General features: G+C 41.0%; 2 protein-coding genes across 3 annotated transcripts; both read left to right on the top strand.

Moving 5' to 3' along the window:
• Positions 1–277: 277 nt before the first annotated feature.
• lin52 (lin-52 DREAM MuvB core complex component) lies at positions 278–12,735 on the top strand. Its single transcript, XM_079693578.1, has 6 exons — positions 278–407; positions 1,422–1,496; positions 1,598–1,635; positions 1,771–1,837; positions 1,995–2,078; positions 12,326–12,735. Exons 1-6 carry the CDS (start codon positions 389–391, stop codon positions 12,379–12,381), a joined length of 339 nt encoding a protein of 112 aa, XP_079549704.1. The 5' UTR covers positions 278–388; the 3' UTR covers positions 12,382–12,735.
• A 4,550-nt stretch (positions 12,736–17,285) lies between these two features.
• On the top strand, positions 17,286–24,451 carry vsx2 (visual system homeobox 2). 2 transcript variants are annotated; one of them, XM_079641284.1, is made up of 5 exons: positions 17,286–18,108; positions 18,418–18,502; positions 19,011–19,134; positions 22,948–23,128; positions 23,551–24,451. In XM_079641284.1, the coding sequence occupies exons 1-5, from the start codon at positions 17,670–17,672 to the stop codon at positions 23,871–23,873; spliced, it is 1,152 nt and encodes a 383-aa protein (XP_079497410.1). In that variant the 5' UTR covers positions 17,286–17,669; the 3' UTR covers positions 23,874–24,451. The 2 variants fall into 2 exon arrangements, with proteins under 2 accessions (XP_079497410.1, XP_079497409.1); XM_079641283.1 differs by having other exon boundaries at positions 23,488–24,451.
• The last annotated feature ends 1,204 nt before the right edge of the window (positions 24,452–25,655 follow it).

Raw genomic sequence — 25,655 nt, 5'->3', positions numbered from 1 at the left:
TATTTTACATTTATAAATATAGGGTGTTTCCCAAACGAAAGTAAAAGGTATGTAATTCAGTAGTTTTCAACATGAAAATAGGGACCATTTGATTATATATTATAGATTGCTTGGAGCTTTACTTATTCATGTAGTCAAAGGGGGCGTTTATTCCTTGAAAGTTAATGTATCAACTGACCCCACCCATTCAAAAACATGTAATGTATTTAATGCATCTTGAATTCACTTTGATGCCTATGTATGTACCATAGGTATGTACCTATGTATTCAGTCTTTATGGAGTAACGGCGCTCTTCCTGGTGGGAAGTTGGTTAAGAACACCGCTAGACGTCAACTCTGGGGACGGCTGCTGTGATTGGCTGTCGTTAGTCACGTGTGTGTTTTGAAGATGGCGTCTCCAAATGGAGGTAAATTCTAATTCCTTACCCTGCTATGTTGTGTATAACATTTAAATTAGACATGTTTGAGGACATTATATCTTTAGCAACTCCTATGCCTACACACAAGGACATACCAAGGCGACAGAAAACATATATTAACGCTGTATTTGTAATGTTTGGAGATGTTTATTACGTTGCCAAAGCCTTCACTAGCCCCAGTGTTGTTGCTGACCAATGTAAAGGGAAGAGACGATAAGCGTGAACCATCGTTCACACTGACCAACAAAACTGCTTCCAGCTACACACATAGCTAATCTCAGAAGCTTGCTGCCCTGCTATTAACAGGCTAAATCTGCTTTGTTTATCATTTGTGTAACGCCCAAATGTTTTCATTCACAATAACGTGATCAGTCATGGGTTTCACTCCAATAGTCAGTCGATGTTCATGCTTTTGTCTTGTTAACAACACTAATGTTTAGGACTGATGTAGAATTTATAATTTATTAAAAACATTAAGGTATGACTGTATTTATTTCCATGTAGTTGTCTTCCATGTTGATGACTTTCGTAGACATGTTTGTGTGCTACCCTAAAGTATGGCAATGTATTACATTTCGACATAACTTACATATAATCGAACTATGTATTAAGTATGTAAGCATTTTAATTTATGTAGTATTTTAATCAATATATAGGCAATATATTTTCACATCTGATAAAACACACTAACATTGTGTGTTATGTTGTTATACTTTTATTATTTACAACTCCTGACGTTTTCCTCATTAAAGGCACAACTTTTTCGTTTGAAAATGTAGTTTTAGTCAGATGTTAGGCACAATACTGTCCACAATGTTATATAATGCCAGCTATATTGGTTCAACACAGTAATTGAGAATTAAACATACACAGTAACTTTATTATTGTCTTTACTTTTATTCTTTCTAAAACTCTTACATTACATTATTGCTGTACAATGAATGTATTTTCCACATAAAGAGTGTGAAACCAAAAAAAGAAGTATATTTTGTGTTCTGATAGGTGACGATTTTGAGGGCTCTTTGCTGAGTTTTGAGAAGTTGGACAGAGCGTCACCTGACCTGTGGCCGGAGCGCTGTAAGTCTACATCCCCTCTCTGTTCCTGTGATTACTGTCCATGAGATTGTGTCCTACGTTGCTACAGTATGATCTTAATTATCCTGTAATCTCTCACACAGTGCCTGGAGTTGCAGAATTTGCTGCATCTTGTAAAAACGTGAGTTAAATTCACTGTGGCTACTTTTGATTTACAAACTAGATAATTAAATAGGCTTGACATACTATGATATACTGTATAGGCCCCATCTATAAATCTTGTTCACTGAAACATTTCTTGTGTCTTACATCACAGCCTATCAATAATTCGCCCCCTAAATGGATGGCTGAACTAGAGAGTGAGGACATTGAAATGTTGAAAGGTAATGTACAACAATTTTTTTTTTTGTAACAATTTCAATTGTTTTTTGAACAGGGAGAAAGTAGACGAAAATAGTATAATCCTATCAAATGGGATCACATTTGCTGAAACTAGTTACACGTTGAGTTTTCATTATAGCTCCTGTTATCCTTCTGTAGAGCTGGGTAGTCTGACCACAGCCAACCTGATGGAGAAGGTCAAAGGACTTCAGAACCTCGCTTACCAGCTGGGCCTGGAGGAGTGTAAGTACCTGAACATCACACACCTGACGTTAAAAAGGTTCATATATAAATGTTTGGTTCCATTTTCACTTGAATACAATTTAAGTGAAAAGTATGCAAATGTTCCATAAACAGATGCAAGTTGGTCCACGTCACCACTAGATGGTGCTCATAGTCTTTCTTGTAGCTAGTTGATTTCACAGCTTCCATATTAGCTTTCACTTTCAAGACCCAAACAAGCTGACTGCACATAGGCTCATATGTTTACTTTGAATCCAATAACATAATGGATCAAAATTGGAACCAGCCATTTTAAATCAGCTCTCCAGTTCTATGAAATAGCATAAATAGTTTGAATTGAGACCTTTTGTAAAGGTGTATTTAGGTCAATCTTGTCAGAGGGGAAAAGGTAGGAAAACAGGGGCATGCCCACAACAAGTGCTAAAGCATTTGATTGATGTACAATCTAGTGTTTAATCCATTCTCCACTGGCTCCATTGTCATAATCCATGTGGATTAGAGAGCTAAGTGCTCTAAGAGACAAATGGGAATTTCCAGTGAAAAAGCAATGAAGAATTGTGATATAGCCTTCCCTCTTAATGGGAAGATATAAATACATGTTAATGTTTTTTTCCCCCTGGGTCATATTCAAGGCACAATGATGTGATGTTGATAGTAAGGTTTTCAAATCTTGCACATTTGACTGCTTTGTAAAACTCCATTAAGACAGCTTGTACTTATGAATAAAGTTATGTAGAACATCATTTGGCTTTGAAATTTGAGAGATGCATGAAGGGAAAAAGAACATCATCAAATGTGTAGGCAAGGGAGTTGACTCCTGAGTGATTGAACTGTGGTCTGCAATGGTATAATGCACACATATCCAAATGAACATACCACAGGAGGCCTAGATAAGAGTAAACACATGACATCAGGCTGTAGATTGTGTAGCATGTGTTGTATTTGCATAGACCATAAGTCACAAATTCATTTAGTTGTAAAAGTGTCTAATCTCCCCCACCAACCCACAGAAGCATGTAATCTGGCTGGTATGAAGACATTAGCTGTCACATGTGCAGGCCGGCAGGCTTTGCAATCATGTCATGTTCCCTGCGATGACGGGACACAATGATGGTTATTATGGGTGTCGGAGCAGCCCTGTAATGGGTGCCTGTTTAATGCTCTCTGGTTTAATTTTCTCCTTTTCCTGGCTGTCAGGGAAGGCCTTGTAAATCTCAGCTACTTTTTCATCATGTTTGTGCACTCTTCAGTACCCGTAAACGAGACTCCTCAGACTCAGATTGAGGGCAGGGGGATAGGATTTACTACCCCTCCCCCTTCAACATGTGGACCATTAAAAAGGGAAGCTGGTTAATGGGCACAGAACAATCAAGCAGTGAAACTCCCCTACTGCAGTTAGAAAGAGGACCGGGACCAAACATTATTACAAGGACGCCATTTCCCCCCTGTGCTTCAAACATACCAAGACAGTGTTGGTTTCTGCCCTTTTTGCACATTTTGCACTCTACATACTGTTGTACACACATATTTGTACATCAGTATTAACATGGAAGTGACGGGGGGTTGTAACACTCCCTTAATCCCCCCCCCCTCCTCCACCAGCACCCCCAATGATGTCTGAGTGACGCTTGCCCGCTCTAGTCCCAGAGGGGTTTGACGCGTGCCTCTTCCTCAGGCCACAGCTGCTACTCCACCCCGTGATGAATGCTCCTGTCGTGGGCTGCTGAGCGCGGGCATCAAGCCCTGAGTCTCCGGGGAGAGCTGAGGACTCTGATAAGTGCTGTTATTGGAGGTAATTGAAAGCTGAGTGTTCCTTTGGGACGCGCTGGAGGGCCGTGCTGACGCGCACCACACTGCCGGAGATGGGGCTCTATCACACTTGTGGGCTCAGGGCTACCGACTACCATTTAACTCTTCTCTGTGTAGGGTGGGCTGTTGATTAGGAAATGTTTCCAGGGTAGCCTTCGCTCGTTAACACATTTAAACCAATAACAGAATATTAGAAAGATGTGACTGCCGACGAGTGGACTACAGCACTTGTAGGACCGAGTCACGTTTTTGAGTGATTACCTCATTTCTGATCATGGATTATATTTCAAGTGTGGGGCTTTTTAGGAGATGCCTCCACATAGGCTAGTATATGGGCCAGCTCCCAAGTTTTCCCTTGGCAGAAATTGTAGAAATAAATGTGCATTAAAATGTTAGGGGTTGGATAAAGCGGATAATGTAGCCTTTTTAAAAAAAAATGAAACACTTAAAAAAAAAAAAAAAAATCTAATTTATGAAATATTGGATATTAACTATGGAATATTAAAAATCAAACGCATTAGAAAAAAACATAAAGTATACAAGTACGTTTTAAACTTGTGATGTCATCAAGTATAAAGTCCCAAACAAAGAACGTGAGAAGAACACCTGATTTTGCGGAACCAAATTTTGTATATACCCAAATTAGCTTTCTTCTGTTGTATTGTTTTCTTTTCTGACCCAGGAAATGTATCCATATACTCGGAACACTTCCCTTGCTGCCTATCTGTGAACACCACCTCATTTTGGCCAATTCATTGTCGAGGGAGCGGTACCAGGCTTGAAACTTTATGACATCACACATTTGAGTTGTACAATCCACTCTTGTTCTCTGATCTCGGAAAGAGTTAATTTGACTGATATTCTTGGCCCGCCTTAGGCCACAGGACTATCCTGAATGTTTTTTGTTTTTTTAAATGTCCATAGTTCCCACTAATATCTTTAAGGCCAGGAAAAGAAATAACAATATAACAGTGTTTAAAACTGTGATATCTCGGTTAAAACAGCGTCTCACATTGTGCTCTGTAGACCACCTGTTGTAGCTCTACAGAGCACCTCTCCTCTGATTATGACACATGGCGTGGACCCACCCTGACCCCTATTGCGTCTCCCTGTGTGAAGGTGAGACTGAAGGTCGCCCTGCCCTGACAGCTCCTAATGGGCCCGCGTTCACCCCCGCCTCCTCACCCTCAGGATCAATCTCCGGCCTATTAGAATCAAGCCGCTGCTGAATATGATTGCATTCACCGGGCCCCACCGGTGCTAATGTGCCTCCATCAATCCATCAGGCGGCTGACCGCGGGGCGGGCCGTTATGAAGTGCCTGAGCTGAGAGCAGCTGAATGAGGAACAGGGGATGCCTCCTCACCGCCTCTTGCCTTCCTCCTCTTCACCTCTACTACTCCTCTTTAACTCTCCTGTGTCTCTTTGGGGCTCATGGTTGCAATGAATGGCAGCATTGTGGCGTATCTATTTGAAGGGGACACAATCTGTGTGAGGAAAGGGAAATAAGCCTCAAGGATGGTTCCGTTTTTGAAGCTCGGGTTTTTATCATCGTAATGTGTAGTAACCTTGAGCCTGGTGGGGCGAGTTTTCTCAAATTGGCTCCCATAGTTATATCTTTTCAAATAATTGGGCGTGCTGACTGAGAAAAGAGCCGCTACTATAGTGATGTACCATGGTTGGAAAATCTACAGCGGCTCCACACACATTTTACAACTGGCTGACACAAGTAGCAGGTTGCAGCTGTATCTGATAAAGCCTGTCCATATCTCAGGCAGGATCAGTGTTAGAGCTGTGTGAAAGCAGAGGCAGACACACACACACACACACACACACACACACACACACACACACACACACACACACACACACACACACACACACACCGCTCTTCAGTTCTGCCTGCCTGCCGCCTCCATGAGCAGATCGGAAATGACACCTCATTTCCATAAAGGCATTAGGAATTCATTGGATTTTCTTTCCCAGCTAATCATGGCGCGGGTGTAAAACCTTTTAGGCTTTTTAATGAATGATTTTTGACTGATTGCCTATTAATAAGGACACCTCTTGAACAGGCGTCGGCTGGGGCAGGGGTTGGGAGGTGCAGATGTGTTTGTTTTGGTGTGTGAGTGTGTGTGGGTGTGTGTCAGCCAGGCAAAAATGCATCGGAGGAGAGGATGAGGGGTGGGGGGTGGGGGGAGCCTCTCGGTTGGGACATAAAGAGGAACCAGTGGCTCCCCTGGGAAATCACAGCTCGTGTCTGCATCTTAAATATCCCTGTGAAGTATCAATAAGTGGGTAATTGAATTTTGAACACAAACATGAGCGTCAGGTGTATGTGTTGCATGGCGGGGGGGGTGTGCTGTGGGGGGGGGGGGGTCGGCGGCGGTATGCGTGTGCTTCCGAGTGTTTCTTCGCTTGTGTGTTGGTGTGTGTCATCCCCTCGTCCCCCCCCGGGGAGGACGGCGGTGAAAGAGGATGTTAAATCTATTAAATAAAGCTTACAGCCCGTAATAGCTGAGCAGCTCCCGGAGATGGGCAGAGGGGGTCAGATAAGTCCTCTTAACTCTTAATGAAAGTGAATTGGGGCAGTCAGGGCGGGGGTCCAGGACTCCAGTTAACCCAGGTGGTCATCTGTCTTTGGAGCTAACAGGGGTCTAGAGGCTCACCGGGAGCGTGCCATCGGGGGGCGGGGGGGTGTTGTGCGGGGGGCGAAGCGATGATTGCTCTCATTTAATACACAGGGGAGTGGTGGGGGGGGGGCTGGGAGTGGGCCGTGACAATGACATCCAGATCACTCACCGTAAACCAGGAAAAGTAAGATGTTACACCGCCAAGTATTTACATCTGAGCCACCGGGGATTCGCTCAATGAGCAGGAGGTGCCAGGGCAGAAAATTATAGACATATTTTGGTTACACCACAAAATGTTAGTAGTTTTAATCCTTGCTGTATGGCGAGGTAACATCATAATATGTAAAACAAGATAAACATCTCTACCATACATATTTTTCTGTACATCACTTCTATTTCGTCATTCAGACTATTTTTCTTATTTTCCCAGATTGAATTCTCCGAAAAAAGCGTGACTTAGTTTTTCATGTATTCATTGTTTGACTCAATCCAAATACTAGAAATATCTCAGTATCAAAAGTTATCAAAATATGGAATGAATTTGCCTTTTAGCATAACTTGCTGTTAAAATATTTGCTAAAAGGGCATCATTTTAAATAGCCTCGGGGCATATTTAGCTGTTTGCAGATATAGGTTAATCTCCATTGTTGTGTTGTGCCTCAGCAGCATTACCCAGGGTGAAATCTGCAGCCAGAGGATTACTGGTCTGATGTTGGATTTGCAGATATAGGAGCCTTCAGCATGCTCTTCCTTTATCTGCTCTCAGACGTCCTCATTCTTATGATAACCTAAGCTCTGTTTTACATAATGTGTCTATTTACGGATATAAATGATGAAACAACAACAGCAAACCAGCTCACACTGTCCGCTCCAGCAGCGAGGCCCGCAACGTCCCGCCAACAGGGCACCCAGACCCCACGCAGCATTCTCATCTGTTTGTCATTGCTGGTGTCATTTTCTGGTTGCTAACGCCATTGTAACACATAACCACTGATGTTCCGCTGTAAAGGTGGTGGACTCATCAGAACAGAGTGGGCGAGCTGACCAATCAGAGCACAGTGGGCTCACAGGGAGGGCGGGGGCAGGAGCTCCAACAAGCCGTTTAGGACAGAGAGTGAATACACATACTATACAGAGATGCTGTATGAGAAACCAATGTGAGTTTGGAAAATTGCACAGTATAAATCTATTCTAGTAGACCTCAACAATGGAATTATGATCAGTAGAAATGGCCATGACATGGGATCTTTTAAAACTCCCATGTCATGCTTTTCCGGTTATTACCCGTCCTCTTGTGTGTTATGAAGGTTTTTATGCATGTAAACGGTCTGCAGAGTCAAAAACCCTCAAAGTACACCCTGTAGCGAGTAAAACTCTAACACAGAAAATACCTCCCCAAAACGCCTCGTTGGAGATACGTCACTGTCCATTTGATTCTTCCGGGTAACTCATGATGTCGTGCGTTTCCCGGAACCAAATGGACCAATCCGTGGAGCCGTTACTTTACGTCCGCGGAGCCGTTACGTTAAGCCCCTGCTGATTGGTCCAAATTGACCAATCCACGGACTTCCTCACACACACACTCAGTGCATGCAGCTCTGCTGATCTCTCCTCCCTGGCTGCAGGCTGATAACAGACAGTTGGGATCGCAGCGAAATTCTCTCTGCAGACCCATTCTCACAGCGTTTAGCAACCTTTTTCTTACTCAATATCAAGCCACACTTATTGTTTTTACTTCGGCTGTGACTTTGTGTGTGCTCAGGATGAGTTTGGCTGTGTTTCGCTGTGTATCGCTTAACAAGGAAACCACACCTCCACGGAGCTTAGCGCAATTCACAACGTCCCGACCAATCAGAGCACACTGTGCTCACAGGGAGGGTGGGGGCTGGAGCTATTGGAGCTACAGCGAGCCGTTAAAGGCAGAGTGAAATTCAGTGAATACACGTAGTTTACAGAGATGCTGTATGAGAAACCAAAGTGAGTTTGGAAAATTGCACAATATAAATCTATTCTAGTAGACCTCAACAATGGAATTATGATCAGTGGAAATGGCCATGACATGGGACCTTTAAAGATAACAATGGACGGCAATGTAGATATATGTTGAATTGTTATATTCTGTATAATGTGGCTGTGTTGCTAAAGTATCACGGCATACGGCGATGGAATCTCAGACCAGATCGTGCAGAATGATAATTAGATTAGCAACAAATCAACAGGGCCAGGAGATGGCCCTCACAATCCATAAGGTGTCATTTAGTACGGATGGCAGTGGAAACAAGATGCTGATTAACTTAGTGCAAAATTAGTAATTGACCTTTCTAATCAACTAAACAAATCTCTAAAAGTCCCACTAATCAGTATTGATCTCCCCGTGTGTGTGTGTGTGTGTGTGTGTGTGTGTGTGTGTGTGTGTGTGTGTGTGTGTGTGTGTGTGTGTGTGTGTGTGTGTGTGTGTGTGTGTGTGTGTGTGTGTGTGTGTGTGTGTGTGTGTGTGTGTGTGTGTGTGTGTGTGTGTGTGTGTGTGTGTGTGTGTGTGTGTGTGTGTGTGTGTGTGTGTGTGTGTGTGTGTGTGTGTGTGTGTGTGTGTGTTTTTCAGTGTTTACCTTCATCTATTTATGTACATTTTACAAATCACTTATAGAATAAATTGTTTATAGATCATATATTCAATAAAATAACATGTAGAACAAGCTAGTGCAGTAAAGTTCAACATTTGAATTGAAATCAATAATTTCTCACAGGTTTTTAACCAAGAGAAGTCTATTTTGACATTTATGCTACCTGTTATTGTAGAGGTCTTTTTCACGGAAGATAATTTGACACGTTACAGTTGTTAATGATTAAACCATTGATGGCTGAATGCCATTTAGCTGCTCCAGTTTCATTGTACTGGTGTAGCATGTTCTCATATGTCATAAAAGCTAAGTTCCCTATTCTAATGTAGCATGAATAAATATAATAATAATAATAATAATAATGGATAACACAAATCCAGATCAGCAAAAGAAAGTGAGTGAATGCATTGTATCATCCACTATCATTATGAAGATAATTGTCATGTCCGGTGCCATTCAACAGAAAAGGCTGCAATGAGTGTCAGTCAAACGTCAATTATACAAATACTAGGAAAGCGTGATGAAAATCAGGCATTAATGTTTCTTTCATACGTTTCTTTGAGAAGATTACATTTTGTCAAGGCTCCAGACATATTTACCTTCTTTTTCCGTCACAATCTTTCGTGTCTTCAGAGGAGATTTAAGTTGCATGCTTGGTGCAAAATCCTTTTGCTTTGCACTTTGCCCCGTTAAGCTTTTGTCACCACACAAACTTTCCACCTCAGTCAAACATAGGAACTTTTTTTGAGTCCCATATTACGAGGTATTGTAATGCATATATTAGAAAAAGTACATTGTTAGTGTTATTAGTAACACCCTTTTTTTGTGAATAACTCCTATTGTAGCTCTTTCGGTGGTCTTACTATGTATGCTTTTAGCTGGAGTTCATCCAGCATGCATTATTTCATATTCTGTAATAACCTGCTGAACACCTTCCCCCATATTTCCCTTTCAGAAAAAGAGGGGCACACATCGTAACTTGAGCACTGATTTATGTTTAATGGGGTCTTTAACGTGATGGTATCAGTAATATTTCTGTCTGAGCGGTGGGAGTCTGAGCTGAACCGTAATTAGACGCTCAGCGGGGCGAGGGGTCTCGGGAGGAGGGGCCCAGCCATCCTGATCCGTTTTACAGTTTGGGCTCATCAAGAGACGGGGAAAGTGATAACAAGAGAGAGAGAGTGAAGCATGGTACCTTTTTTAAATGAAAAGTATCCTTTACCTTTCCTAGTGTAACTGCTCCTAATAAGGAAGTGACATCAGAGCACTTGCGGCATGAGGGTCATCCCGAAGTAATTGCTTTCCCTCGCTTTATTTTGATGGCTGTATTTCAATCTAAGGCACCCTATGCACGTCCCGGGGTCCCCTGATGACTTTGTTTAGGGTGATTTGAAGAGACAGCAAAGTGCAGAGTGAATCCATCCCATTCCAATTAGCATCATCTTTAACCTAATGAGGGACACCTCAAGGTGACGTGGCCCCCACGCCCAGATGCACCATTATCATTCCACACCGGGCAACTCATCTAAATTACTAACTGGCCCGGCTTTTTCATTAGCCGCTGTGGGCGGAGGAGGCGGAGAGGGGAGGGGGCTTCACACAGGCAGACAGCAGCAGCAGCCAGCTGACATTGTGATCATATTCTTCTTGTAGGCGTCAGGACGGTGGATGACTTTCTGCTAGATGCCCGGTTGATATCCTCCCTCTCTCTGCTGCTCTGTTGTCTTGTATTTGGCTGATGAGCAAGGTCAGTTAGAAACTGATCAGAGTCGCTGATGATCTCGGCAGCTCATACAAATTGTAGAGCAGCCGTGTCCTATTCTTATCTGAACAAAGAGTGATTACTGTTACCTGGATGGTGCATCTCAGGGTTTCTAATGACGCTGCAGGGAGGTCTGAGAGCCAGTTATTGCTCTCCCAGTGAAGACCACCCTCACAAAGAGCCTTCAGCAGGGCGGTGTCTGTGTCACGTAGTTGTGTTGTTGTTTACTGAATCCCAACCAAACATGCTGCTGTGTAGAGCCTTTAGTAATGTGTTATATTTGCATCACAGACTTTACAAGATGGAGAAAAAGAGTGAAGCTGGAAAATACAATACCATATATACTATAATACCAATTGATTGTGTTATAATCATTGGTACATTCATTTACAGAGATTACTAAAAATGGCCTTTGGGAGAAAAACTCAAAAGCCAATGTGCGATATAAGCATTTTACGACAAATATAATGCAAAATCCAGGGACATATCTAGCATTATGTCATGTTAGAACAGTGTCAAATATATCTGCAAACTCAACCATCAAACACTAATAAACGGAGTAAGGAAACGGAGCTAAAGACAGAGTACTTGGTTCCTTTAAGTTTCCTTTAAAACAAAAGAAATCATATCTGTAGCTTCAAATACATTTGAATACAATACTGTATTTATTCACCGGATTGTTTTTTCTTCTTAGATTGTTTAATTTTAACTTGTTTTTTTTATTTGAAGGAATACAATAAGCATATCTAACATTAAATACATAAATAAATAAAATAGCAACAATCAGAGAAATGTTTTCACAACATATTAACAATGGTATTGTGTATTTCCTAACATGGCCCCTCAAATGTATTCCTTTGGCTTAATAGGCATATTTACTACTTTTAGTCTTATTTTTGCTTAAACGATTATTGCTTTACATCTATCTTTTAATTATTTTGCTATTTATTATTCGCTTTTTTTAAACATGGTTATATTACATGTTCACTAGTTGAGGTTAATTTTGATAATAATAATCTCTACGCACTCCTCCTGCAGTCACACGAACACACACTCTCATGCACGCGTAGGTCTGAGTACTTGTGCCTCACTACATTGAGACGGCGATAAAGCAAATCACAAGACTCTTTGGTGGCTACGCTTCCATCTTATCTTGTTTTCCATGTCCTGAATGAACAGATGTTTGTATAAATTACCCCGCGGTGTGACACTGTAGATATTAAATACATGCTTTGCATTTTTAAACAACAGTTCTGAAGTGGTGAGAGCTGCAGGCAAATGTTGTGGAAGACTGACTGATTTACCCAACTTATGAAGGGTTGTTGGGAGGGTGTGAAGCATACTGGAGTATCTTACCAGCATAATAAAAAATATATCTATTAACCTGAACATCATTTTAATATGTGATGTGTCTTCTTGTTTTCAGCCCGAGAAATGACCAGGGGGAAGTTCCTGAACATATTGGAGAGGCCCAAGAAGTGACGTTTTTATTTTTATTTTCTACAAGCAACAACAAATGTGGGCACTGAAAGGTGAATTAGTTCTATACATCAAACAGTATGCTGTGAACATGTTCAGACCTTCACTACACATTTCAAAAACCTTTAATTGAAGCAGAAATGCTCCCTGGAGGCTGAGGTCTCTACCTGCTGTCCTCCTAGACAGACGCCTTTACATCCACAGAAACTCAAAGTGATGTACCACCTCTTTCTGACTTTCTGTCCCTTGTAGGCAAGCCTTGATCAAATGTTCCCTATTTATTCTTCCTTCTATTTTAAACATGATTTACATTTTTTTCAATTTCTGAAGTTGTATAATAAAGTTTTAAAATGAAAAGACGATTGCTTTTTTATTTGACGTCCTCTTGACTGATAATGAGTGCAGACAAAGCGGATAACTTTTGTGCTTTTTGGTCCAACTTTTAATTAGGGCAGTTCCTCAACGTACAGAGTGCATCAACTCTCGGCTGCGACATGTAAGCAGCTCCGACGTGAGAGTTTTTTTCCAGGCTACCGGGCATGTTTTCCATTGAATGAGCGTTGGAAGCAGGGTCCCATACACAAAACATTGCGTAAAAGTAATATTGCTCATTGTCATCGCCTTTAATGAGAGCTGACATAATTACTTGGACCATTTCTTTTCTAATTAGCACACTTCAGTGTTGTCGGAGCTAGTGGCCGGGCAAAGAGGGAATCGGACAGGCATGCCGAGAGGCAAACAAAAAGAAGTCCATCGGCCATAATTAGGTGAGACAATGCCTCGGACTGTTCTCGGCTGGAGATGTCGCAGGGTTTCTGCCCGCTCACTCCCAACAAGTTACACTTCTCCCCGGGCCGCTAATAAGCCCCTAATCTCCTTTCCGATTCACACGGACAGAGGCCGCCAATTCCTCAGCAGCCTCACCCCCTGCCTCTCACGCGGACCCTGGCTCACCCCTTTTTCTTTTTAAATCACTGGTACAGCTTCACATTTCAGAGAGCAGCTCAGTGTTGCTGCTGGAGTGTGATGGGAGAGGCAGAGAGGATGCACCGTGGCCAGAAAGTACATTTTTATTTAGGCTGTGTCCTAATACTCATAGTATTATTTATTTGATATAGGAGCACAATAGAACATCCAAATACAGATGCCTAATCCTATCAATAACCTATAACTGCCAAATTGTCCTGTTAAATAGGTTACAAAACCAGCCATCCAAAAAACGAAATATAACTCTTTCTGTTGCCATTAAAGGCTTGTCGAGGTTACATTTATACATACATTTTTCTTATTTAACGGGGCCTATTACAATTATTATATGATAAGAACATTTCAGTGTTTATTAGTGGAATAGTGGCTTCATTAAGGGTTGATAAAGCCCTCCATAGGCTTTGTATATCAATAATAAGTTATCCTCCTCCAGCCACCCAACCTACTGAAAAGATAGAGCATGAAGCAAAGGGATTTTTCAACTAGATTTTACCACAAAACTTTATGAACTACTTATTACATTTAATTGCAGACTTGATGGCTTCTCAGAGTGAAAACCCCTCAATTTTTGCAAATGCACTGCAAATCTTTAAGTGTCATTACCAGGTAAAGGCTAAACATTATCAAGAATTCAGATTTAGCATGAGTAAGAGTAGTGATAGCACACTGAAAACACTGGATTTGAAAGTAAAAGTCCATTGTTGAAAATGTTAAGTAAGCTAAATGAATAGTAAAAGTACACTTTCTACAGGAAAATTGATAATGTAATGTTTCCATTCAAGTATTTATGCGACCATGCTGTCACTGGTTGCATGGACACTTGTTGATGCTGACTTGATGAACATTCAGTCTGCTGAGCGCTGACATGGTAAGCGACCTGCCATCCCCAATATGGTGCACGCACTGGTGGCTGCCCGTCACCCGCAGCCTTCCTGCAGCCAGACAGCCTTTTCAAGAAACAGGTCAGTCCCTGCTGAGCTGGTCATTCGTGGAGAGAGAGAAAAACCCCTCAGAGCCCCTCCATCCATCCATCCATGCAGCAGTGCGTTGCTTTGACCTCACGAAACCTCTGTGCCCCGACAAACGTCAATCCGATGTGCCCTGAGTCCTTAAATTAGCTGTCAATTAGTGCAAATTAATCAACTCCTCGCCTAATTAAGCAATGCCGACGGGCAGCTAGCAAACATGCCATTGTGGAGGAGCCATGAGAAAGCTGCGGGGCTTACAAACTCTTTTTGCACTGGGGAGGGGAGAGGGAGAGGCAGGTGGGGGCATCGTGTCACATCACGCCCTGCAAGTGCTTTGGGAAAGCATGAGGCTCTGGCTGTGCTTTAGTTTTCCCCCTGACTCTGATCTACATGGTTGCTGTCATCAGGCTGTCCTGCACCTTGTTTCAACACCGGGGATCAGCTTGATTTAGCAAAAAAGACTGAAGAACAGCAGCTTCATGCATAACAGTTCCTAATTTCTAAGGGGAAGCATTTGCTTACAATCTGTTTTGCAGATCATTTTACCACTCTGATCAAAAAACTGAAACAAGTGACTGAGATGATCCTTCATCTGCTGTTGATCATGCATTCAGCTTTATTTCCAGTGGTGCTGTGACCTTCCTGCAAAAGAAAAAGTTGCCTTCTTATTTATTCATTATCACAGATGCATTTCAAGCTTTAGCAGTCACATCAGCAGGATATGATATTCATTATAGTGGGCGGTTTTTGCTTGCAGCTGCTTATCCGTTTTTGACATGCAGCAGAGGTACACCTGTTTGAAGGTTACAGGCTGGGTGCGTTCGGCACTGCTCTTTCACATCTGGGCTGTTAACATCATTTGTGGTAGTTTGAGAACACTTTGTTCCTAATTCTGCATTATAAGCCTTAAAATGCCAGAAGTGCAGAAACAGGAGGAGTGAGGGGAGTGGAAAAAGGATGTTGGGTTAAGGGGGTGGGGAGGCAAAAAATGACTAACAGCTGTTTTCTTTTTAATCTTTGATGGGCAACACGAATGACTGAACTAAATCATCCCTGAATCTAGAGCCTTATTAGGGAGCCTCTTTTCTGCATGTAAAACAGCATGCGGGTATTTTCATAAGAGATTATTAAAAACCATACAAAGAGGAGAAGTGTCGCCCTATATAAACAAACGGAAAAGGCCTGTATGGATTGCAGCAGCGTGATGATGGAGTGAGAGGGGCAGTAACTCGCCTGTAATTGACGGGTCATCCTGACTCACACCCTTCCATGTTAATAAATGACTTAATCCCAACAGGCTGATTCGTCATTAGCATACCGTAATAACATTGATTTCTTCATTAATAGAATTTCCACTAACTAGGCCCTAATTATTTTCAACTGGCCAGCCACTAATTGCAGCAGCAATAATTTTCTCCTTCTTCATCAGCAGCTCATTCCAAACTGTTTGATATGAAAAATGACTCGCTGGGTGTGCCTGCGAATCGTAATTCATGCAGTTTTAGATTAAGTTTTTGTGTTGTGCATGTTGTATGTCCATCTTGTCCCAGTTACTGCAGCATTTTCTTTTTTTGCTACTTTAGGAAAACAAATATATTTACTACATTACTTGAGTTATTATTGCATTGTTATTATTGGTTTATACCTTTGTTGATGCCCATGCAAGCATTGTATATCTGTTGGAAGCCATTCACCAATATGCACATCATTGGCCAATATCTTGTTCTAAATTTTTCGCAAAAAAAACATTGTCACCGTTATCAGCACTACAATAATACCATAGGGAAAAGTGGAAAAAAACATATTCATCCATGAGTTTATATGTTTGCACAAATATGTAAAATTAGCTTTATCTCAATGACACTATTTTCTCTTTTAACTCAACACACTTATTATCTTATTAACCCTAAAAAACCACAAAAAAAATTAACTTTTGTATAATTTGAATATTTTAGGGTAAATACAAAAAAATCCAATAACCCATAATAAGCATATGCTTTCTGTCTTCTCCAATTAAGTCAAATGACACACATTTAAATAAATCACATTCAAAACGAGTGTTAAATAAAAATAAAAATAAAACATATTTCTTCAATAATTCTGAAGTGTTCAACAACTCCCTGACACCAAACATCTGCCATCATTTGTCTAAAGAAAATATTTAAGCCTATTTAACTTTCCCTTATACCAGACATATCATTTATACAGTGTAATATTTAAAATGACGGTTTATTATTTATTTAGCCCTTTAAACCAGTTATTAATATTTGCTTAGTGAATTACAAAAAAATTAGTACAAGGTCAGGTAATTAATTATTAGTCTTTCTTTTTTTCCCATATTGAGTCTAATGCTCCCTACTCCGGGGAGATGTCACTGCTTTAATCTGTTGTCTGTGTTGCTGCTGTGGGATTAGCGCGCGCCGGCCCGCAGCTCTGTGCTCCGTTGCGTCCAGCTGTCGCTTTTTGGGAGGGCCTTTGATTTGCGTGTGATGAGTTTCCCATAGCATCTGGAGATCAATTATCCATCCGTGTGAGCCAGTGGTTGAGCAGAGAGATCATAGCTGTGTGTGTGTGTGTGTGTGTGTGTGTGTGTGTGTGTGTGTGTGTGTGTGTGTGTGTGTGTGTGTGTGTGTGTGTGTGTGTGTGTGTGTGTGTGTGTGTGCGCGCGTCCTGTGTTTGCGTGCGTGCGTGCGTGAGTGTGCGCCTGCGTGCGTGTGTGTGTGTGTGTGTGTAAACCATTCAGTGAAAGGCAATACCTACTGATTTATTCCAGGAGATTGAGGTAATTTTGCAGCATTTCAAAGGAGAGGAGGTGCTAAATAAGATTGAAATAGGCCTGATTTTCTAACGACAAAAGGAAATATCTGCAGGCAGCAAATGTAGAGTTTAAACATAGTTGTGTGTCTAGTTCTATTTTTGATGTAAAATTGTAGTTTTAAGGTTCCGTATCTTTGTCATAGGCTATTTAATATCTGATTGCAATGATACTGCAGGTTTCCATGCAGTTTTTATTCTCTGCAATTCGCCCTATATGAAGACAGTTATTTTGTTCCTTTCTTTCTTTAGCCTAAATATCTTCCTCGTTTATATAGTCCTGAGGAAAACGCAGATATGTATCCGAGAGGGCGTTTAATGCATCCATGATCCACAGGAATCCTGAATCCTTGCAGCTGATTGGCTGCTGGCTCCTGCCTCTTGTTGGGATGGACCTGTTGGATAAAAAGACCATTTTCTAAAGGGCTCTTGGTGTGTTACAGAGGATCATGCACTGGGGACCGTCCTGTGAGACGCTATTGTACACAAAATAGGCCCTTTCAAGTAGCATCTGAATACAGCATGACGGGGAAACAAGGCGCAGTGTTGTCGGAAAGTTTACATCTATCGGAGAAAACCTCTCTGGGTGCAAATGGAGGCAGCCACCAGCCGAAGAGCAGCGCAACCCATCCGCCGCCCAGGTGCACGGGCTTCGGCATCCAGGAGATACTGGGGCTCAATAAAGAGCCGTCCGCGTTCCCGAGGAGCCCGCTGAGCTCGCTGCCGGCCGGGGCGCACCTACTGGCCGCCAGGTCCCTGCTGGGCCCCGCCGGCATGGGGATGGGGATGGGGATGGGCATGGGCATGGGCATGGGCATGGGATTAATCGGCCATGGTGGCATTCCGTCGTTCTACAGACAACCAGCGTTTTTGGAGACGGTGCTGTCGGACGCACGCGACGTTCACCTGCAGCCCCACAGGAGGTCCGCGGGCCCGGACACCAGCCAGTCTGCCAGCTCAGGTCACCTGTTAACATTTTATATGTATTATTCATACTGAATACAAATATTTGTGTTTATTTTCAACATGCACATTTGTGCCACACTGCATTGCCTTTCTATTTTTACATTGTATTATTTTATTATTATTTGTTAACGTCGTGGTTTGTTATCGTTATTAGCTATTTGTCTTGTGCCTTTAAATGAAATAGTTATAATTGAATGTCCTGATAAAATATATCAGGGTTGTGTCAATGCAAACGGTTGTTTGTTTATTAATAATTCAAATATGTTCCTGTTGTTAACTTTAATGTTTTTTTGTTCAAATACAGACTCAGATGATTTGTCTTCAAATGAACGAAAACTCTCAAAGTCATCAGTAAATCAGAGCAAGAAACGCAAGAAAAGACGCCACCGGTTAGTGTTGATTTCTGATTAATTAATGGCTAATTTTGTAGATTCTTTTGAAAATAATACATTTTGCAGTAATTCACACGACTGTTTTTTTTTCCAGTAAAATTAAGTAAGTAGGGCTACCTATTTACAAAAATGATGTGCAATGCGAATTGTGATTTTCTTTTGTTATTAGCCATTGAAACTGATTTTTAACAATAAGAAATACTGATAAGAATATACTATAAATTGGCCATATTGGTTGTATTTTCTGTCATTATTGACACCCCAAAATTTAGCATTACCTATTTGTTTTGCTATGTTTTTCTTTCACCCATTCACAAAGGCTTCGTTTATTGAAATTGGCTCTTATATTTATAGAAATGTGTTCAATGTTGTTTTTCATTTATTTATTTATTTTGTATTTTCCTTTTAAAACTCAAACTCAGACTAGCTTACTTTAAATGTATATCAGGAAGACATATATATTGGAAAATGTCCACATGTTTGAAATGGCAACCCGTCTCCACAGGACCATCTTCACCTCCTATCAGCTGGAGGAGCTGGAGAAGGCCTTCAACGAGGCGCACTACCCGGACGTGTATGCCCGAGAGATGTTGGCCATGAAAACAGAGCTACCTGAAGACAGGATACAGGTAATTCTCACACGTGTTTTAATAAAAAATGTAACAATGAAGGATTATTCACTTGAATGTTTTTACAGTAAATGTTTGAGCAATGACCATCATGTTAGGCTGTTTATTTTTCCTCTTTTGCATTGCCAGTTTCTATGGGGTTGATTTTCATTCTTTTATATTAATTAGCCGTTAAGTTAAAATGCACAATTATATTTTTTAATTTCTCAATTTATAAAGGATGTTATAGGGTGCTGCTTTAGCCAATTTCTTCCCATGAAAATTGCATATTTTGAAGGAATTAGATATAATAAATGTTTGGCTTATATAAAAATGACTAATAAGTCCAGGTTTTTTTTTTAAAGGAAAAACATAGTTTTATCAGAATCAGATTCAAGTTTCTTGCCAGGTAGCCTGTATAGTTCACACAATAGGCCTACAAGGAATTCACTTTCGTATCAGGTGTGAACATAAACAATCTAAGAAAATAAGTTGCAATGGTAAAAAAATAAATAAATAAGGATAATACAAAATAAGTATCTTTATTCAGTTTGGGATGTTTTCTATAAAGATAGCCTACACAACATGTATTTGCTGATCAAAGATAAGAAATGCACTTAAATGCATTAAAGCAAATTTATTTAGCCTACATATTCGTATTTATTTCAATATGTGTATATAGCCTACATATTCGATGCAAATGATACATCATAGGCCATTACTGTTGTAAAAAATAGTAGCCTATTTATAAAACATGGCTTACTATTATTTACTAATTGATTTGTGTGAATATTATAAGGCACATATTATTGTGAATATTCACCTCAGTGCTAATAGCCTCCTGTAACATTTGAGGCCGGCAGATCTTCTAATGTTTAGGGGACGAGGGGCTAGGTATAAGCCCCCGTAAATCGATGATCCTGTCCTCCAGCTCCCCTCCTCAGCTCAGATACTCTCTCCAGTTGAATGTGAAATAATGTGTCCTCGGAGAAGCAGCCGCTAACGACCTAATCAAGCTATCAAGGCGGAAGAAGATTGCAGTGTGACCTGGACCATCCATCTGCCAGGAAGCCTTTTAATCTCATTCTCATTACGGCTGCAACAGCACAGCCGAGAATAAATAATACAAAGAGGAAATAAATAAATAAATAAGCCCGGGCCAGCTCCTACCCTAAATAAAATTAACACCCAATTTTCTCATCGAGTGTAATTAGTTAAATCAGATGAGCTGGGGAGGCTGCTGCTGGAGAGTTCAAATGAAATAACTACATTGAATTTATTAGCACGGGTCAATGGCGCTGCTCCCCGGAGTCCCGGTAGTTTAATTTCCCGTGATATTTGCCCGCCGGCCCGCCATCGATTGGGCCTGAAATCAACTTATTTTTCAATCAGCCTCCGCTTGCCCCTGGGTCACTCCTCTTCGCAGCTTCCACACTGGCGTCTTTTGAGGGACAGAGAAGCAATTTCTCATATAAAATATCTTGTATAATATAAGGGTTATCATCAGAATTACCAGGAAAAAAGCATGCAAACGGTTTGATCGTTTTCAATTTAATATCTGTCCCCTCGCCTGAATCTCTTCTCCTCAGAGTTGCCTATAAAGCAGTGTTTAACAGTCCTGTGTTGTGCTATGCTATCAATTTGCCCCCCCCCCCCCCCCCCCCTCTGAGCTGACAAAAAGCCTGCAGACTGCAGAGCCTTAAGCAGTTGTTGGCTTTGGCCAAGTGGAGTGTCATGATCTGTCAAAGCATCTGTAATGCGGCCACAGGTAGCTGGAGATCAGCCCTGACAGCATGCAGGCACAGATCCCTCACCTGTGGCGGCAGCTTATGGCAAATCAATGCACTCAATACAAACGGTGCACTTGTTACCTTAAATTACTCTGAAGCACATTTCAAAATAGGCCATCTTTAAAATAACTACTGAAATGCTGAAATTGAGTTTTGGTGCACACACAATAAATACTAGTATACCATGTAATTGCTAAATAAATAATTTACCTAAGCTAAGGTCAGTTATACCTTTGGGTTGCCAGGTTGGAAAACATCCAATGTGTTGGTGTTATCCTTTCTAAATATGCATTTATAAATATTTGTTATTTATTTTGTAAACACTTAAAGGTATTAAGTGATGTCATCAAAAAAGTAAATTGCTGCTGAGTATATGGACAACAATCTAGGAGAGGCTAATTTATTTTTTATTTATTTAACCTTTATTTAACCAGATAAAAAGCCTTGAGATAAAATCTCATTTGCAATGCTGACCTGGCCAAGAAGGCAGCAACGTTACACATAACACATAACACAAACATATAAAATACAGAGAACATAACTAAGAAAACAAAAGATGAAAAAGCAGTCACTACATTGTGCACATTAGGACAATAAGAAAGGTACACTACTTATTACTGCAAGAGCAGCTGCTGGTAAGGACCTCAGACAACTTCAATTTAAAACATGCTATTGAGACAAGTGCCCTCAGTTTGAGGCGTGATTGAAGCTCATTCCAAGACCAAGGACCATAATAAAAAAGACTCCTTTTCCCAGCCTCAGCAGGAACCTGGAACTGTATCCAGGCACTGGATCTGAGGTTGTAAGATTCATAAACTGGAGCAAATCTGTCACATATGTACAGTGGAAGCTTACCTAAAATGGATTTATACATTAATAAAAACCAATGCTGCATCCTACGCATACTAAGTGACGACCATTCAGTTAGGCTATGCAGTTTGCAATGATGAGCCCTATAGGGTGCGTTTGATATATAACGCAGTGCAGCATGGTAGAGTGGGTCAAGTTTGGCCAAAACCGTGGAACAGGCAAATCTATAAATGGTATCACCGTAATCCAGCTGGGACAGGAATAAGCCAGAGACCAACCTTTTACGGGATGAAGTTGAAAAACAACATTTAAGTCTGTAAAGGAAGCCAAGAGTGAATTTCAATTTCTTTGATAGAACTTCAATATGGTGTTTGAAGTTCAGATTACTGTCCAACCAAAAGCCAAGATATTTGTAGGTATCGACAAACTCAACAGAGACGCCATCAAGGGTGTCAATGGAGAGGCAAGAGGACGCTGACTTGGGAGCAAAAAGCATTGCTTTGGTTTTCTTACTGTTCAATAGCAGTTTAGAATCAAGAAGTGCATGCTGCAGCGTGATAAAATCAGATTTTAAATTGGAAACGACCATATCCAGAGAAGGAGCACATGAGTATACAATAGTGTGTCATCAGCATACATATGATAGGTAGAAAATTGCATCTGATTACAAATATTGTTTACATATAATAAATATAAAAAGGCCCCAAAATAGAGCCCTGTGGAACTCCCTTCTCCAAGGTGACTGGCACAGAGACAGTACTACCCAACCTGACGCATTGAGTACGGTCTAAACAGTAGCCACATAGATTTTTTTACAAATGAACAACATAAAATGTTGTCTTATTAGAAGATTATCACTATATATGCAGTAGTGAAGTAATTATTTATTTATCATTAATCATTAATAAAGCCAAAACCACTTATTGATGCCTTATTAGAACATGGTACCAAAAGTAACATTTTGCACATAGGAAATTGTAAATTGCATGCTGCAGTTGGATTGTTTTCAACCCTTTAGAAACCATTAATCTCAGCTATTTTCAAACTATTTATTTGTATCATCATCAATCAAATAAAACATAAAATAATGTTGTCTCTCTCAAGAGCATAAATGTTTTGTAGCAAAACAAACCGAGTAATCTAATACATGCTGCATGTTCCTGGCAGGCAAAATGTGAATTTATTTGTCTCATTCTGAGCTGCTGGTGACTAATAAATGATTGTTTTGTCACAGGTATGGTTTCAGAACCGCAGAGCCAAGTGGAGGAAGAGGGAGAAATGCTGGGGCCGCAGCACTGTGATGGCAGAGTACGGGCTGTATGGAGCCATGGTGAGGCACTCCATCCCCCTGCCAGAGTCCATCCTGAAGTCTGCCAAGGACGGCATCATGGACTCCTGTGCCCCCTGGCTGCTGGGTGAGGCTGATGTCTCACTGTCTCTTCATATAGTCATAATCAATATCTCATTGTTTCCAGTTCATGGTTATTTTATGTTATAAAGAGTATATATTTCCACATTATGCAAAAGTAACAGAATTTTCTATGTGGATTGTTTGGAATTAACCACGGATTGACAGGCTGTGTGCAGGCACTGATAGATGCTCTATTAAACTAAGCCTGACACATTTAAGCAAATAAACTCCCTACACATAGAGAACATGGAACAGATTTTGCATTACATAAAACATGATGATCCACAACGCCGGTCATGAACTGGCACCGTGCGTTCACACATTATATTCTAAACCGCAACTATTTGTGCTTGCTATTTCCAGTCCAAGATGGCTTACCATTCAGCAGACGCTATTCTAAATCTGAATACCCGCAACTCTTTGCAGGGATGCACAAAAAGTCAGCGGACGGAGCGCCCCCCCCGGCAACAGGACCGTGCGATGCGCCCCAGCAGCAGCAGACGAGCTCTCAGAGGCCGGAAGAAGCTGAGGAGGAGGACAAGAAGTCAGAGGGCAAGGCCACCATTTCTAAAGAGGAACTGAGAGAGAACAGCATAGCTGCACTCAGGGCCAAGGCACAGGAGCACAGTGCCAAAGTGCTGGAGACGGTTTCTCATGACAGACTGCTGGAGGGCAAACAGGAGAGACAGGCGGCCGAGGAGAAAGCTGTTGATCCTCCGAGCCCAGCAGAGGAGGAGAAAAGTCCGTAGAGATTTTCCTGTGGACTGGTTTTCTCCTGAGTGAATGCAGTGAGCTGGCTGCACTTACCCAGCACTGTCCTGCAGGTTTCCATCCCTCATTGACTTCTTTTAAACCCGCCTGCATCTGGACTTCTTCAAGAAGGTATCTCGTCTGGCCATCACTTCTGCACACAAGATGCAAAAAGCACTTTTTCTGATTTACTTCCAAACCTACTGTTGTTTTTGCTTATGCAGAGTAGATGAGATCTGACTGAGTGGGAGTAAAGTGTTAATACTGGTGTATATAGATCCCACAGTTATATATAGAGCCAAATGTTATCCAGTACAACTGTTATATTATACAAGGACTACCGAGGACTCATGAGCAGTAAAGTGCATTTCATTCTCGGCATTCAGTTTATTGTTGCTTGTACAGTTACTAAATGGTGATATTTGAAAGAAGATCCACCCCACCGACAGAAAAGTAATTGTGGTCCTATATCGCGCTGTATATACTTGATATATTAATCTCTCTTACTAAGGCACAATTTGACATGTGTTTTTCTTGTAGTCTTTTAAAATGTTTGTGTTTTCATTTCAAAAATATGTATAACTCAAAACACTAAGCATAAAATAGAAAATAACCTTTTATTAAATGTCTTTTTGCTGTCTATTTATTCTATTTTCCTTTGAAACACGTGGTCAGCTGTCCAGACATTAAATACACTTTTAAATGGCACACAGTTGTCCTGATGTAGGAGTAGCTACTTGTTGTCACTTGATGCTCCGCTGGCTGGGCTCATTGGGACACGGTCCATGGCTGCATGCCTGGTTTAGCCCCTATAATCTGTCACAGTTGAAAGCCTTCAATTTCAGAATGAACAAGGGGACCAGTACTTTTGGGACAGGGGAGAGAGTGAAATCACCTTCCAAAGCAGGATGACCCAAGCCTGATTTGAAATCTATTTCAAAAAGACTATTACCAGCCGACTCTAAAACTGTTTCATCCTCTTATCTAAATACTTAGCCAAAGTCTAACAGCTTTTATGTTGGAACATCTTTATTCCCACCATAACATTTTGTATCGGGCCACTTCAACTCAGCTTTACACAACACGTCTATATGTGTCCGCATTACCCGTAATCCATATCACATTTAACACCTCATCCTCAGTTAGCTAATGGGGCCTCCTAATGAGTTGAACAATTGAGTTCTACTCCAATTAAACAGAGAACAATTTCAAGGGGCAAGGGACGACTATTATCAGTATCAGCACTGAATGGCCCCCAGATTGGAACCATAATGGCACCTGATGGAGAAAAGGTTGATAATTACGCTGTTGACAGAGATAAGTATATACACAATAATTAATGATGGCCAGGAAATGGACTGGAGTGTGTCAGAGTAATAAGAAACATTGATATAATGCACTTGGACATTGTATTGATTGGTGCATTTTAAAATGTAGATTAAGGAAGATGATTGAACTCGTAAATAGAGACAATTTCCATAATTTCGTAACATTATGTAAGTTGTGCTTTACATTTAAACCGGAAAAGAAAGATAAACAGATGGACTTAAGGCCCCATTTATCCTCATCCATTAATAAAACACCCTCTTTTATTTGGAGGTCAGCTATAGAACGTCTCCCTGAGCTGACCAAAATGTCCTTATAACACATTGTTTTGAACCTGACATAAAGGCTAATGACAACGTTTTCTCCTTTTACATTTGCAACCAAACTACACATGGAATTTCCATTTTTCTAAAACACACAATGATAGAGATAACCTAAGATTATTCTCAGTTTTC

The sequence above is a fragment of the Notothenia rossii genome (assembly GCF_949606895.1).
Source record: "Notothenia rossii genome assembly, chromosome: 7".
In the NCBI taxonomy this organism is placed as follows: Eukaryota; Metazoa; Chordata; class Actinopteri; order Perciformes; family Nototheniidae; genus Notothenia; species Notothenia rossii.
The sequence above is the reverse complement of the archived record's forward strand: the minus strand, read 5'-3'. Positions and strand labels throughout refer to the sequence as shown.

Excerpts from the sequence above, each read along its gene's own strand:
- lin52 (XM_079693578.1), top strand. Across the intron at positions 1,636-1,770 it reads TTGCTGCATCTTGTAAAAAC|CCTATCAATAATTCGCCCCC; the intron begins GTGAGTTAAATT and ends CTTACATCACAG. Across the intron at positions 2,079-12,325 it reads CCAGCTGGGCCTGGAGGAGT|CCCGAGAAATGACCAGGGGG; the intron begins GTAAGTACCTGA and ends TCTTGTTTTCAG.
- vsx2 (XM_079641283.1), top strand. The coding sequence starts at position 17,670 with ATGACGGGGAAACAAGGCGCAGTGTTGTCGGAAAGTTTACATCTATCG. Across the intron at positions 18,109-18,417 it reads CAGCCAGTCTGCCAGCTCAG|ACTCAGATGATTTGTCTTCA; the intron begins GTCACCTGTTAA and ends GTTCAAATACAG. Across the intron at positions 23,129-23,487 it reads CTGTGCCCCCTGGCTGCTGG|TCCAAGATGGCTTACCATTC; the intron begins GTGAGGCTGATG and ends TGCTATTTCCAG.